Here is a 16,309-nt window from a genome sequence, read left to right as displayed (position 1 = left end):
GAAGAAAAGCTTCAGGTGTATACTGTAGGGTAAGTGCATGTACACGGTGTGGTCCTGGCCGCAGATGTCAGCAAACGAAGACTGACCGTCATGCTGGATTTTATTCTACCTGATCAGTGTGCAGGGAGATAAGCAGCTTTCAGACATGTCTTGAGCTGCTTGTCTCCCTCTACTCGTTGAAAAAAATGAAAAATGCACATAGCGCTCCTTCTATAGACACTAGACAAGAAAGGCAAACGTGCTGTGATCTCAAACCAACCCAACGAATATTTCACTCAGATACCGGGGAGCAGAGGCTCGAGTTCCCTGTACAGGTAGTAGGCCAGGAGCGCTGCTCTGCAGGGTAAAATGGTGAAGTAGCTGCACAGCTGCATTTTTACTGGGGCCCCTTTTAATCTAAGAACTGATGGCTGTCTGAAAGTTCGGACCCCACCTAGCGATATGCCATCACTTTATAAAATGGAAACACCGCTTTAATAACACAATAATGTAGAGTTCTCATTTGCAGAAATGATGAAAACGCAAATCTGCATTACTCTTATTTTTACCCAACAAGAGTATTTCATTCACACTTTCCAGTAAAGACGGCATTTACCACTTTTTTTGAGGATTTAGTGCCAGTTTAGATGGCACGGTATTAGGTGATCTGCTGTGTCCTAGATAAATGAACGCCATCTACAGATGACATAACCGCTGGGGGTCTGTGTATTTAGAGAAAAGAAATTCTTTCAATTGGATTATACCTTCAGTGAAGAATTGCTAAAATCCAGCTTTACAACTATACTATTCTCAGCGCTGAGCCCAGCCTGCCCCCCTATCCAGCCCTCGGCGTGTACTCACATGCCCTCCCTGGCTGGGACACTTTTGTAACATGTAGATTATGTGCCTGCCTCTCACAAATAATGCAGAAAGCTGCGAGAATCATCCCAGACACCTTGGGTGATATGCCAGTGCCAATGAATATGCAATAGACTTACTGAGAGATGCAAGAGAATGTCCCCACAAGGCCCAAATAAACACAACTTTTTGTCATCCCAAAAACTGCAATTTCAGTGACTGAAACAATTGGACTTAGCCTTTATAAAAATCATGACGGTAACATACTATAGGGTTGCAGTTGTCGAAAAAATATCACTTTTAATCCATATGCAAATAAGGGTGCAACGGTACACCCTTGGCGTGGCCAATGTCCCAGTGCACCCTTGGCGTGGCCAATGTCCCAGTGCACCCTTACACCCTCCGATCTGAATATCTAGTGCCGTCCCTGAGATTGATTGACACCACTGGCCTTCTCACAGTTCTGCTCCCTAACCTTAAATCCCTGTTGCTGCACTTGTGCACTTACACTGGAGGAGCCCATCAGCACATGCATTGTGTCAATGCATACTTTGATCTCCGGCTCTTCTCTGAAGCTACTTGTCCGCTAAACTTCCAGGTGTAGGGAGCAGCAGCCATAGACTAGCAGGAGCCAAAGATCACAGTGTGCATTAACCCTCACTGAGTGCACAAATGCAGGAACAGGGGTTTAAGCTAAGTGAGCACTCACTGTGAGAACACCAGCAATGTAAATCAAGATCAGGAATAGTGCTAAATATGCAAATCGTAGGGTGTCATGGTGCACAGAGATATTGGCCACACTAAAGGTGCACCAAAGCACCATAATTTGCATATGGATTAAACGTGATTTTTTTGGGGGGCAACTACAACTCTTTAATGTATGTAACTGTTATGATTTTTATGTCCCCATGTAAAAATTTAAGTAGCTCAATTTGCCGTTCGGGGGAGACAAAACCCCCTCAAATACCACTGTTGGATATTAATATATATGGAGGGGGATGGGTGTGCAATCCAGAATTGCAAAAGATCTACTATGTATCATTGGGACCATAGATTACCAGGTGCCTCATCAGCACCAAGTGTTGGTAAAGTATCTGACAACTTCCAGAAGTTCTCTGTGGCACCATTTATGCCAATCTCCTGGCCTGGACCTTGTGCAGAAAACTCAGCTATGTGTGTAGATGTGACTGTGCAAATCCCATCAACAGAACCTTTTTTTTTTTTTTTTTTTCTTACAGCCAAAGTCCCCAGAGATTAGCTCATGGGGATCTTCAACTTAAAGAAGTTGTCCATTACTTTATAATACCCCCCAAATGTATCCCCCCCGGGGCCCCTAAGACTTTTTGTAAATACCTTCTGTTGCAGATAATGCCTGTGAGCGGCGCTATCGGTGGTCGCTCACAGGCATAACGTGACCCCACGCTGACATCACGGCAAGTGAGGCGTGACTCATCACTGGGGTCCCCACGGTGGCTGCTGGGTTGTGGGTGGGGTTACCCCCCGCATCACACCCGGCATCCACCGCGCTCTTTCCCAATGAATGGGGAGAGGCAGAACACGCGGTGGATGCCGGGTGTGATGCGGGGGTAACCCCACCCACAGCCTGGCATCCACCGTGGAACCAGGAAGACAAGGGCTGCTGCCAGCACTTGTCATGACATCAGCGGATGTCAGCGCCGGCTGCAGCCGGGGGTCACATGATGCCTGTGAGCGGCATGTGATAGCGCCGCTCACAGGCAGTATCTGCAACGTAAGGTATTTACAAAAAGTCTTAGGGGCCCCGGGGGGATACATTGGGGGGGATAATATTAAGTACTGGACAACCCCTTTAAATGGAACCTGCCATTAGTAAAGGCCTCTTTACTTTCAAGTACTTATAAGATACCTGACAGAGAAGGCCTAGTACTGCCCACACAGGGGACTGGCATGTGACTGGCACCTGTTACAAAAACTAATAGCATTGACTCTACTATCCTGTCTCCGCCAATGAGATGTGCTGGTGCAGATCACCCAGGACTGGAAGGCCACTTTGTTGGGGGGTGGAGTAAAATAGGTGTTCTCGATGTAAGACAACCTGGGCTGGTGACGTACATAAGAGGGAATCCCCCCTTGGGAATAATGTCTTTGATGGTAATTCTGCACGTGGATTTACACACAAAAAATCTGTCAAAGGGACGTGAACGAGTGTTTTACAAATCTCATCCAATGCTGCAGAAATCTTTGATTTGTTATATCTCCTTTTGGTGGATTTATACAACCACAGGACATCAATTCATGTGACATATTGCAGATTTCTTGTGAATGTTTGGAAGTAAAAATGCACAATTAATCTACAATGAAATGTTCTGGTGCAGATTCCACGAGTGGATTTTACACCCACTGAGGGAGATTTCCGCGGACACACTGGAGTAAGATATGCCTGATCTATAGGTGGCACATGCTGGGGGGGGCACTAGAAACTCACAACTACAACTTGTCATGTGTCCACGTGCGGCCTCGCCCCTTCCACAAAGCGCTACTCACTTTTGGAGCAAAGTGCTGTGAGTGGCTGTAAAAATTTAAAAAGTGCCAAATTACAATTGTGTATTTAAAAAAAAAAAAAAAAAAAAACGAAATCTCCTCATTAACTTTTTTTTTCCCCTATCTTCAGAATCTAATGGAAAATCTGCAATAAAATCCACACAATTGTGTTTTTCCCTGCAGAAATTTTCCACAGATATCCCACTAGGCATAGTGGAAGGTAAAGTATCTCAGAGTCATGGGGGGGCATGGGGGGGCATTATTGGCAGCCATGTTGGTTGTCACGCAGTTCTCACAGGATGCTGTGAGGATGGCGACGCTGATTGGATGTTGTGGGTACCAGTGCTAGGACACACCGTGCATGGGTTACGGGGGCACCAGACTACACCTGGTAACAGTGAGTGAGCCCCCACTATTAGTACTGGGGGGCAGCACTCATGTCGTCACCAGCCATTATGTAACCCTGGCATGGAGGAAGCACTGTGCTCCCCACTCTGCCCTGCCTGCACCACTCTGTCCACCCTGCCTGCACCACCCTGCCCTGCCTGCACCACTCTGTCCACCCTGCCTGCACCACCCTGCCCTGCCTGCACCACCCTGCCTGCACCACTCTGTCCACTCTGTCCTGCCTGCCCACTCTGTCCACCCTGCCTGCACCACTCTGTCCACCCTGCCTGCACCACCCTGCCCTGCCTGCACCACTCTGTCCACCCTGCCTGCCCTCACCTGGGGATGGTGATGCACTTGGTGCTGATGCTCTGGGTCGCCAGCGCTTTCTCCAGCTCGTCCAGCTGGCCGGTCTTCTTCAGCTTCTTCACCAGGCTCTTCACCGCCTTCTCGCACCACTTCTCCTCCTGGCCATTCTGCTCGCCCTTCTTCCAGCCCAGCAGTCTCTTCACGATTGGGGGAGTGAAGGGCAGGATGGAGGACATGGCAGCCCCCTCTGGTATAGATGCGGCTACACTGAGTGTCGGGGCTGCTGGTCACACGCCTGTGTCCTCCGGTCGCACCTCTACCTGCCGCTCATCGCCCGCACTTCTCCACTCTCTCTGCAGATACAATTCTCTTCTAACTTTTCATCCCCCCCTCCGCCTGAGCCGCGTCACCTCCCCTCCCTCTCAGGGTATTCCTCCGCCCCTGGCACCGGTCACTCCCACCTTGTCCCGCAAACACCCCTGTAGCTCCGCCCCGTTCGGCGACGTCACGTTCCATGCATCTCATATAGGCCAGAGGCTACTGTGGATGACGGGGCGGGGCGGGGGATGAGTGACAAGGACGGAGAGATTAATGCGCCTGGTGACGCGGTCCTCTCTGGTCACTTTCTCTTGCGTGGGTGATGGCTGCAGCCTGGTATTCATACACTGCGTTACTTTCCACGCAGTGTATAAAAGTTAGTATTCTGTGCCAATAATAAAGGTGAAAGTTTAGGTTGTGACACTACAAATAACAAGCCTGGAAGGAGAAGCGGTGTGCTCTGGTACCACTATCAGGGGTACCAGCCGCACCCTGGCACTGGGGGGCACCCACAGTTATGGGCAGGGCCAGTACCAGTGCTTTGTGGGCTCTTGGGCCTAATTAAGCCTGTCTGCCACACCACCAGCCTGACAGCAGAACGTGCCACAATCTGTAATGCTGCTGCCCATCTACCCAGCGCTCATGGCATCTGCCCAGAGTCTCCTCTTCCACTCTTGATGAGGAGTATAGTTGCATAGAGTCAAGCAACCTTACAAATTACTGTTTATTAAAACCACCCAAACCATAAATACATATTTATACTATATATATATTTATTGTTTACTTCTTGTTGCCCAGATTGCCAGCCACCTCTGCGGTCTAGCAGCAGTGGCCGAACATGCTGAGTCCTTTCAACTTCTCCTAGTATAGTCAGTAAGGCCGGCTGGGATCACTGGAGCGCCATCTTAGCTCCTGGTGTACAGGTGCATCTAACTAAATTAGAATCATCAAAAAGTTAATTTAGTTCTTCAATACAAAAAGTGAACCTCCTATATTATATAGAGTCATTACAAGCAGAGTGATCTATTTCAAGTGTTTATTTCTGTTAATGTTGATGATTATGGCTTACAGCCAATGAAAACACAAAAGTCATTATCTCAGTAAATGAGAATAATTAACAAAAAAACACCTCCAAAGGCTTCCTAAGGGTATGTGCACACAATGCAGAAATGAAGCAGAAAATTTCTGCATCATTTCTGCATCTCCCTGGCAGAAAAAACGCATGCAGATTGTGCATGCGTTTTTCCTGCAGAATACATGCGGATCCACATGCAGATTCACATGCGTTTCCGCATGCAGATTGACAAGCGCTTTCCAGGCGATGTTAGCATCACCTGGAAAGTGCTTGATAACTAGGTCACACTATATAAATCCATGCAAACAGCATGGATTTATACAGTGTGAACCGAGAGAGTGTATATACTTACCTCCGATGGCCCGCGCTGTCCTGCTCAATCTGTTCTCCCTCGCCGGCAACTTTGAATTGAAAGACCTGCCGACGTCAGCGTCACGTGACCCGTCACATGACTCTGACGTCACCGCAGGTCCTACAACTCACTGCAAGTGCCGGGAACCAAGCGGGAGCGCTGCGCGGGCCGACAGATGGTAAGAATACATTTATTTTTTATTTTATTCTTCTTTTACAGCTTTTTTAATGGTACCTGGGTGTGGATGAGACTCTCCTCTCCTCCACACCCGGGTACCATCCGCACATTAGAACGCACCAATTACGCAAGTACAAATGCTGTCTTGCGGAATTGGCGCGTTCTAATGCAAGTCAATGGCGGCGAAATCACCGCGTTTCTGCAAAATTAATTGACATGCTGCGGATTTTTGACCGCAGCGTTAACGCTGCGGAAAAATCCGCATCATGGGCACAGCACATGCGTATTTCCATTGGGGAACATTGCTTCCCTTCTACCATGCGTTTTTCATGCGTTTCGGCGGCGTTTACGCAACTGCAAAAACGCCGCGGAAACGCATGAAATACGCATCGTGTGAACACAACCTAAGCGTTTAAAATGGTCCCTTAGTCTGTTTCAATAGGCTCCACAATCGTGGGGAAGACTGCTGACTTGACAGATGTCCAGAAGGCAGTCATTGACACACTCCACAAGGTCCCAGAGTTCAATTTTCATTTGGAAATCAAGGACCCAGAGTCTGGAGGAAGAGTGGAGAGGCCACAATCCAAGCAGCTTGAGGTCTGGTGTGAAGTTTCCACAATCAGTGATGGTTTGGGGAGCCATGTCATCTGCTGGTGTAGGTCCACTGTGTTTTATCAAGACCAAAGTCAGCGCAGCCATCTACCAGGAAATTTTAGAGCACTTCATGCTTCCCTCTGCCGACAAGCTTTATGGAGATGGAAATTTCATTCTCCAGCAGGACTTGGCCCCTGTCCACACTGCCAAAAGTACCAATACCTGGTTTAAAAACAACAGTATCACTGTGCTTGATTGGCCAGCAAACTCGCCTGACCTTAACCCCATAGGGAATCTATGGGGTATTGTCAGGAGGAAGATGAGAGACACCAGACCCAACAATGCAGACGAGCTGAAGGCTGCTATCAAAGCAACCTGGGCTTCCATAACACCTCAGCAGTGCCACAGGGTGATCGCCTCCATGCCACGCCCCATTGATGCAGTAATTGATGCAAAAGGAGCCCCGACCAAGTATTGAGTGCATTTACTGAACATACATTTCAGTAGGCCAACATTTCGGATATTAAAAACATTTTTCAAGCTGTTGTTATAAAGAATTCTAATTTACTGAGATAATGACTTTTGTGTTTTCATTGACTGTAAGCCATAATCATCAACATTAACAGAAATAAACACTTGAAATAGATCACTCTGTGTGTAATGACTCTATATATGAGTTTCACTTTTTGTATTGAAGAACTGAAATAAATTAACTTTTTGATGATATTCTAATTTAGTGAGATGCACCTGTATTTTCCCATGCTACAAAGATAAATCTGCCTCATATAGAAACTCAGGAGCTCACAGTTTGGGCCCGCGGGTGCAACAATGCCCCTCGTTAGAGGCGGACATATCATTGGTGCAACCTTTGCAGCTGCTCAGGGGCCCGAGAGGTGAGGGGGCTACTACCACCTTCACATCAGCAATCAGCTTCTGTCACAGACACACAGAGGGGCCCATACACTCTTCTTGCTCAGGGGCCCTCTCCCGTCTGTGGCCACCATTCTCTGAACCAAAAAAGTAAATGGAGCAGGAAGTCGGGAAGGTGTGGTGTGTTTCATGTTTTGAATTGATTTTAAAATATTGTGTTGTCTATTCGTGTGAGAATATTAGGCTATGTGCACACATTGAGTATTTGATTGCAGATATTTCTGCAACATTTCTGTATCTCTTGGCAGGAAAACGCAGCCTCAAAAATCTGCAACGTGTGCACACTGCCTTAGGCCTTAGGTTGTGTGCACACCTTGCTCATTTGGTATGTTTTTGCAGCATTTTTTTTCTGCGCAGATTTGTGGCAAAACCTGATGCCAGCAAAGTGAATAAGAAACCTGAAGTGTCATGCACACGTTGAGTATTTTTGATGTGCAGATTTGGTGCAGAAAATAATCGGCGATATGGCAATTCTCTGTGCGTTTTTCACCCATTGAATGCACTGAAAAAACGCAGGTGAACACGCAACATTTTTGAGGCTGCGTTTTCCTGCGAAGAGATGAGGAAATGGTGCAGAAATTTCTGCACATAAAACACTCAATGTGTGCACATAGCCTTAATAAAGCTTTTTCTGCCGGATTATATATGGGTGTCTGCGGACTTCATTAATGTCTGTCTGCTTTCTTGGTAAGGCCTGATTCTGATGTCTGTTTTTTTTCTCGCACGTGAAAACAATGGAGCAGTTTTAATTTTTGTTCAGTTTCTGATTTTCCTCAGTTTGGTCAGTGTATCCGTTTTCATCATCAGTGATTTTGTAGTAAGCGAAATAAAAAATTGCAAAGCGTCTCCTGCTAAATAAAGGGAACATGTCATGTCCCCAAATACTATGAACCTAAAGCTGCCCGGCCGCCGCACTGAAAACCCGGCTACCGGGAGGAAATGACCTGTACTCCTCCCCGTCTTCAAGTCATAGAGGCACAGGCAGCATTGATCAGTCACATCTCAGTACATAGTGATCGGCGGCTGTGATGGATGTTCAATCTCAGTCAGCTAAAGAAAGGTGTTTTCTCCGCTCAGTGTTCTGTCAGGTAGACTGAACAGAGGAAGACGATGCCTGACAGGACGCTGCTCTTACGTGACCTCTGTCTCGTGCTTCACACAGCCCGCACTACTCCTATTGAGTATCCTCTGAAATCTAGGACGGGGTGTGATTGATGGCAGCTGCCATCTTGAAATCCTGACAGAGTGCAGAACATATAGCATACATTTTTGCCATATAAAGATATTTAGAAAAAATTTTAAAGTTTAATATTTAAATGTGTATTATTTATTTATTTTCGGACATTTCTCGGAGAACCCCTTTAACCTGCAGATTAACCCCATATCTGCAGGTTAATAACGTTTGGAGACATAATAGGTTCCCATTAAGACTCATTCAGACTAGAGTAGAATCTGTCTATGTGCTGTATGGGAGCATGCAAACAGCACCAGGGCCAATGCAAGTCAATGGGAAAGTTCACATTAGCATTTCTACATACAGATTGGTGGTCAGTGTGTAACATCCACAGCGTGCACTACTGTGATCTGTATTTTGGATCAGACTTGCCCATTATAAGTCAATGGATGAGTAATACAGGGATCACATACAGCTTACCATCCGTATGTCTTGTGTTTTCCATGGATCCGTAACTAATAACATCCTGTTTTTACAGCAATGAAGTTCAGACATTTTAGGCTACAGAGGGCTAATGAGCTGCACAAAGCCCCACAATATGAACCTGGAGAGGCTCATTGTTCTTGTGCAGGATACATCTGAACTTTGACCTACTAGACTGCCCTCCTATAGTGACAGAAACAAAAAGGCAGCCACCTCTGGGGAGATATGCAAAATGCTCTTCCTCAGTATGAAGGTCACACCAGAAAAGCTATTGAGCTGTAAGTAAACTCACTTGTGATGTTGTGGCCCCCATTTATGGTGATTCATTTCCACATCCTAAATGCCATCTTATGTCCATACCATACATTTTTTTGTTTTGTTTTGAATTATGATCAATCCACTCATCTCTAATTATTGACTATTTTTGTATTTTGTTATCTATTTCCAGTTATTCTGTTTTTAGATTTTGTTTTCTGTTCAGCATACTCTCAGTTTGTTGCGGTATTAAATGTGTATTCCCACAATCTGACTTTTTTTTTCAAAAGCTCGGTATCCTTAAAGAGAACGTGTCATCAGAACGTGTCATCAGAACGTGATCTGGTTTATAAAAAGTTTTGTTTTTTTTAATTTTCCATATCAGCATCTCTGTAAATATAGTGGGGGAAATAAGTATTTGATCCCTTGCTGTTTTTGTAAGTTTGCCCACTGACAAAGACTTGAACAGTCTATAATTTTAAGGGTAGGTTGATTTTAACATTGAGAGATAGAATATCCTAAAAAAAATCAAGAAAATCACATTGTATAAATTAGATAAATTTATTTGCATTTTGCAGTGAGAAATAAGTATTTGATTCCTATGGAAAACAACACCTAATACTTGGTGGCAAAATCCTTGTTGGCAAGCACAGCAGTCAGACTTTTTTTGTAGTTAATGATTAGGGTTGCGCACATGTCAGGAGGAATTTTGGTCCACTCCTCTTTGCAGATCATCTATAAATCATTAAGATTTTGAAGCTGTCGCTTGGAAATTCGGAGCTTCAGCTCCCTCCGTTAGTTTTCTATGGGATTAAGGTCTGGAGACTGGCTAGGCCACTCCATGACCTTACTGTGCTTCTTTTTGAGCCACTCCTTTGTTGCTTTGGCTGTATGTTTTGGGTCATTGTCTTGCTGGAAGACCCAGCCACGACCCATTTTTAATGTCCTGGAGGAGGGAAGGAGGTTGTCACTCAGGATTTTTACGGTACATGGCTCCATCCATTCTCACATTGATGCAGTGAAGTAGTCCTGTGTAGTGATGAGCGAGCACTAAAATGCTCGGGTCGAGCACATTGGAATACTCGGGTGCTCGACCCGAGCAACGAGCCCAATGTAAGTCTATGGGAAACTCGAGCATTTTTCTGGCGGTCTCCCCCGGCGGTCTGCAGAAGGTCAAAAATTGCCCAAATCGATGGGAACAGTGCTCAATTAAACGTCAGGCAGGCTTCTTCCCTAAATAGTTCATGCATAATTTGGAGGTGTGCTTTGGGTCATTGTCCTGTTGTAGGATGAAATTGGCTTCAATCAAGCGCTGTCCACAGGGTTTGGCATGGCATTGCAAAATGGAGTGATAGCCTTCCTTATTCAAAATCCCATTTACCTTGTACAAATCTCACACTTTACCAGCACCAAAGCAACCTCAGACCATCACATTACCTCCACCATGCTTGACAGATGGCATCAGGCACTCTTTCAGCATCTTTTCAGTTGTTCTGCGTCTCACAAATGTTCTTCTGTGTGATCCAAACACCTCAAACTTTGATTCGTCTGTCCATAAAACTTTTTTCCAATCTTTCTCTATCCAATGTCTGTGTTCATATTAATCTTTTCCTTTTATTAGCCAGTCTCAGATATGGCTTTTTCTTTGCCACTTTGTCCTGAAGGCCAGCATCCCGGAGTCGCCTCTTCACTGTAGACGTTGACACTGGCGTTTTGCGTGTACTATTTAATGAAGCTGCCAGTGGAGAAGCGGTGAGGCGTCGATTTCTCAAACTAGAGACTCTAATGTACTTGTCTTGTTGCTCAGTTGTGCAGCGGGGCCTCCCACTTCTCTTTCTACTATTGTTAGAGCCTGTTTGTGCTCTCCTCTGAAAGGAGTAGTACACACCGTTGTAGGAAATCTTCAGTTTCTTGGCAATCTCTCGCATGGAATAGCCTTCATTTCTAAGAACAAGAATAGACTGTCGAGTTTCACATGAAAGTTCTCTTTTTCTGGCCATTTTGAGAGTTTCATAGAACAAACAAATGTAATGCTCCAGATTCTCAACTAGCTCAAAGGAAGGTCAATTTTATAGCTTCTCAAATCAGCCAAACTGTTTTCAGCTGGGCTAACATACTTGTGCAAGGGTTTTCTAGGGTTTTCTAAACATCCATTAGCCTTCTTACACAGTTAGCAAACACAATGTACTATTAAAACACTGGAGTGGTGGTTGTTGGAAATGGACCTCTATACACCTATGTAGATATTGCAATAAAAACAAAACTTTTGCAGCTAGAATAGTCATTTACCACATTAACAATGTATAGCGTGTATTTCTGATTCATTTAATGTTAGCTTCATTGAAAAAAAATGTGCTTTTCTTTCAAAAATAATGAAATTTCTAAATGACCCCAAACTTTTGAACGGTAGTGTAGATTAGATAGATAGAAACATGTCAGTCACATATATAATAAGTACAGTGACAGTGTTGGTTACTGTACTTGTTATTTAGTGTTAAAATAAAGGATTTATTAAAAAAAATTGGCGTGGGGTTCCCCATAATTTTAGTCTCTAGCAGAGGTTAAGCAGACGGCTGGGGCAGATGTTTGAAGCCTGGGAAGGAGGTAATACCCACGGAGCTTCCCAGGCTACTAATATCAGCCCCCAGCTGAATACCTAGCCTTTACTAGCTATTAAAATGGGGGACCCAAAAAAAAAATGACGTTGGGTCCCCCCTATTTTAATAGCTAGCAAAGGCTAGGCAGACAGCTGGGAGCTGATATTAATAGCCCAGGAAGGGTGCCATGAATATTGGCCCCCTCCCAGGCTAGAAACACCAGCCGTCAGCCGCCCCAGAAATGGCGCATCCATAGGATGCGCCAATTCTGGCACTTAGCATCGCTCTTCCCACTGCCCTGTAGCGGTGGCAGTGGGGTAATAGATTTGGGGTTGATGTCAGCTTATAATGCCAGATGACATCAAGCCCTGGTTAGTAATGGAGAGGCGTCTATAAGACACCCCCATTACTAACCCCATAGTGAAAGTTAAAAAAAAACACAAACACCCAGAATAAAGTCCTTTAATTGAAATAAAGACACAATTCTTTAATGTTCTAAATTAAACTCTACTTACCGTCACGCTGAAGCCAACGATCTCCTGCAATAAAAGTAAAATAATAAACACTAAATAACAAGTACAGTAACCAACACTGTCACTGTACTTATTATATATGTGACTGACATGTTTCTATCTATCTAATCTATGTGTGATGCTCTATTCTTTCTGTTCTAAATTGTCAGGTACCGGTGTATGCCGCTGCTGAATTGCCGCCGACTTTTCATGTTTCACTGTGAGCACTGTTCCCATCGATTTGGGCAATCACTGTAATGCCACAACCACCATGGCTGTGACACTACAGTGAGTGGCTGACAATCCCTGCATGATTGGTGCTCTAAATAGTGCCAAACATGCAGGACGGGGACCCGAGCTCCCGCCCGAGCATCGCGCAAGTACTCGGCGAGCTCCGAGCATCTTGAGTACTGAGATGCTCAGGCGAGTACCGAGCAGTGGCGAGCATGATCGCTCATCACTACTAGTGATTAGTGTTGAGCGAGCACTAAAATGCTCGGGTGCTTGAAGCTCGGGCCGAGCTCACCGTAATACTCGGGTGCTCGACCCAAGCAACGAGCCCAATGTTAGTCTATGGGAGACCCAAGCATTTTTGCGGCAGCACCCCCGGCAGTCTGTAGAAAGCCTAAAAAGTGCCCAAAATGATAGTGACATTGCTCAAATGACACGGGGACAGCATGGGGATCGCCCCAGGAAGTATTTCTGACCCCCAGGTCACTGCTGTCAACAACGTGGTCAGAGGTATTAAGCCACTTTTACGGGCTCACAATAAAACGTTCAAAAACGAAACTGAAACTGTTTTCCTGTGAAATATGTTAAGGAACATCCTTCCCAGGGTAAAGACTTGTGTATAAGGTAAAATAAATAACCAAAAACAAAAATACTCCTCCACACCTTGGGCTATATTCACAAGTAGCATTTTTTATGCGTTTTTGCACTTTTGTATTGCTTTCAACCGTGACAAATGCATTCACCAGGAAATGTAATTTTAACATTTTACAACCTTATCTGGCCATGTGCTGTGTGACAAATGCATACAGTGCTGAAAAGACATGGGAACAGCATGGGGAAGACCACTGGAAGCATCTCTGACACCCAGGTCACTGCCTAAAAGTGTGCCCATCAGAAGTGATCCTTGCCGCATCAGAAGATGCAGACTTGCAAGTCCTTGTCCCAGGGCAGTGTTCAATTGTACCTCCCCCATTCCTTAAAATGCAAGCGCAAATATGCAGCCAACCACCCACCCACCCACAGGCTGCAATACCATACTGCTAGCTTGCACTTGAAATGGGGCCTTTTAGTTTGGAGGAGGCCGAAGCTGGCCACTACCTCATGGCTGCGTCGGCGGCGAGGTCTCCATACTCAGTCCCCAGCTGCCACTATTTGTCCCGGGAACCTTCCCCACACTTTTCTTAGCCTGGCCTGCTTTAGGGCAGCATTGGACGAGCCCACCAGACAACCAGAGACTCCTCCTGTGGGCCCTGGCTTCTTCATCAGGGGAGTTGAGCGTGCCAAGGTGAGGAGCATGATGATGATGATAGAAGTTAGCATCTGCTTTGTTTTCTTGGAATGCCAGCGTAAGTGTGCAGCCTGCCACCCACCCACCCCCAGGCTGCAATACCATACTGCTAGCTTGCACTTGAAATGGGGCCTTTTAGTTTGGAGGAGGCCGAAGCTGGCCACTACCTAATAGCTGCTTCGGCAGCGAGGTCTCTATACTCAGTCCCCAGCCACCACTATTTGTCCCGGTAACCTTCCTCACACTTTTCTTAGCCTGGCCTGCTTTAGGGCAGCATTGGACGATCCCACCAGACAACCAGACTCCTCCGGTGGGCCCTGGCTTCTCCATCAGGGGAGTTGAGGGTGCCAAGGTGAGGAGCATGATGATGATGATAGAAGTTAGCATCTGCTTTGTTTTCTTGGAATGCAAGCGTAAGTGTGCAGCCTGCCACCCTCCCACCCCCAGGCTGCAATACCATACTGCTAGCTAGCTTACACTTGAAATGAGGCCTTTTAGGCTTGTGGAGGCAGACGCCGGCCACCATGTCATGGCTGCGTCCGCGGCCTGGTATCCATACTCAGTCCCCAGCCGCCCGGCGGCCGGGTGTCCACATTCGGTCCCCAGCCGCCAGGGGGCGGTCGGGTGTCCATACTCGGTCCCCAGCCGCCCCTATTTGTCCCGGTGCGCCTTATACACAAGCGCGCATACCAAAACATTACCTGTGCCCTCCCCAGTGCATTTAGTGGGAAGGACAGCCTATTCCGCTGTAGTGTGTGCACGCCAACCCCCTGTTCATGGCACATTCGAAGATGCCTCCCGCCCTGCACCTGTCATTGCAGACTTGCAACTATCCCCGTTCAAGTCCTTGTCCCAGGGCAGTGTTCAATTGTACCTCCCCCCATTCCTTGCAATGCAAGTGCAAGTATGCAGCCTGCCACCCACCCACCCCCAGGCTGCAATACCGTACTGCTTGCTTGCTTGAACTTGAAATTGGGCCTTTTAGGCATGTGGAGGCGGAATCTGGCCACCACGTCATGGCTGCGTCGGCAGCCTGGTGTCCATACTCAGTCCCCAGCCGCCCGGCGGCCGGGTGTCCACACTTGGTCCCCAGCCACCAGGGGGCGGCCAGGTGTCCATACTCGGTACCCAGCCGCCCCGCGGCCTCGTGCCAATAAACGGTCCCCAGCCGCCCGTATTTGTCCCGGTGCGCCTTATACACAAGCGCGCATGCCAAAACATTACCTGTGCCCTCCCCAGTGCATTTAGTGGGAAGGACAGCCTAACCACAAACACGTAGACAAGTGAATGTGGCCAGGGATGGTCCATCTCACTGACGCCTTCACACTGGGTTAATATTGTGGAAGCCGGGACACAGTTGGACACTGGGATGCAACACGTCCTCCAGACATAGAGGATTGCGGGTCCTGGGTCAATCGGGCTTCAACACAAAGTTCAGAAGGTAGACAGCAGCAGTGGTTGGCCTCCTACACAACGAGTAAATTATTCATGATCATGAGGCCATCCATCTCCTTAGCTTTCTATTACTTGGAATGCAAGCGCATGTATGTAGTAGCGGCTAGGCCTGAGATGGTCAGCGTTTTGGCGGATATCCTACCTCCTCCGAGGATTGCTGGATGTTTTCCTGCTACTATCCCAGTTCTATGACTCCCGTTAAAACAAAGCTTCAGGTGATGAATGATGGATGAGGTGGTGGCAAAGCAGAAAGAGCAGGAGGAACAGGGACCATTCACATCAATATCAGGCCAGTCAACCACACATGTCTTGTAGGATATGTTTCTGTATCAAAAGGAGAGGTTCGGCTACACAGTTATAGGGCATACAGTGAGTGCAATGCCTACCAAAAATTTCGAGGCAATCCAATGCCCCTTGGAAGTGACATGGAGGTCAGAGGGCCTTAACTAAACCTTTTTTTCCATTTATAGCAACTGGGTCTCCTCTACACTGTTGGCCTAAGCAGTGAATGGAAGGCTTTCCAAAAATTATGAGGAACTGCAATGCCCCTTGAAACAGATGTGGATTACAGCGTACTAAAAACCTTCTACCCATTATTGGGGAGTGGGTCTCCCTTAGTGTTCGCCTATGCATTGAAAAGCAAAAGCTGACTAAAATTATGAGGAAATGCAATGCCCGTTGGAAGAGTCGTGGAGGTTAGAGGTAATTAAAAACAACATTTCAATGCCCCTTGGAAGAGCTGTGGCGTTCAGAGTGGTTTAACAAGACGGTTTTAATGCCCCTTGGAAGAGACGTGGAGGTCACAGTAGCTTAAC

General features: G+C 46.5%; 1 protein-coding gene across 1 annotated transcript in view; it reads right to left on the bottom strand.

Annotated features, from left to right (window-relative positions):
* The window catches only part of SMAD3 (SMAD family member 3), a 92,525-nt gene extending 88,013 nt beyond the window's left edge, over positions 1-4,512 (bottom strand). Inside the window, exon 1 of the mRNA XM_073653454.1 lies at positions 4,084-4,512. Within this exon, the coding sequence (XP_073509555.1) occupies positions 4,084-4,289 (206 nt within the window). The 5' untranslated portion in view covers positions 4,290-4,512. The remainder of the gene's footprint in view (positions 1-4,083) is intronic.
* Between the last annotated feature and the right edge of the window lie 11,797 nt (positions 4,513-16,309).

The sequence above is a fragment of the Phyllobates terribilis genome, unplaced genomic scaffold (genome assembly GCF_046119375.1).
Source record: "Phyllobates terribilis strain yellow unplaced genomic scaffold, ASM4611937v1 Scaffold_11__3_contigs__length_659146591, whole genome shotgun sequence".
Taxonomy (NCBI): Eukaryota; Metazoa; Chordata; class Amphibia; order Anura; family Dendrobatidae; genus Phyllobates; species Phyllobates terribilis.
This window is presented reverse-complemented; position numbering and strand designations above follow the sequence as displayed.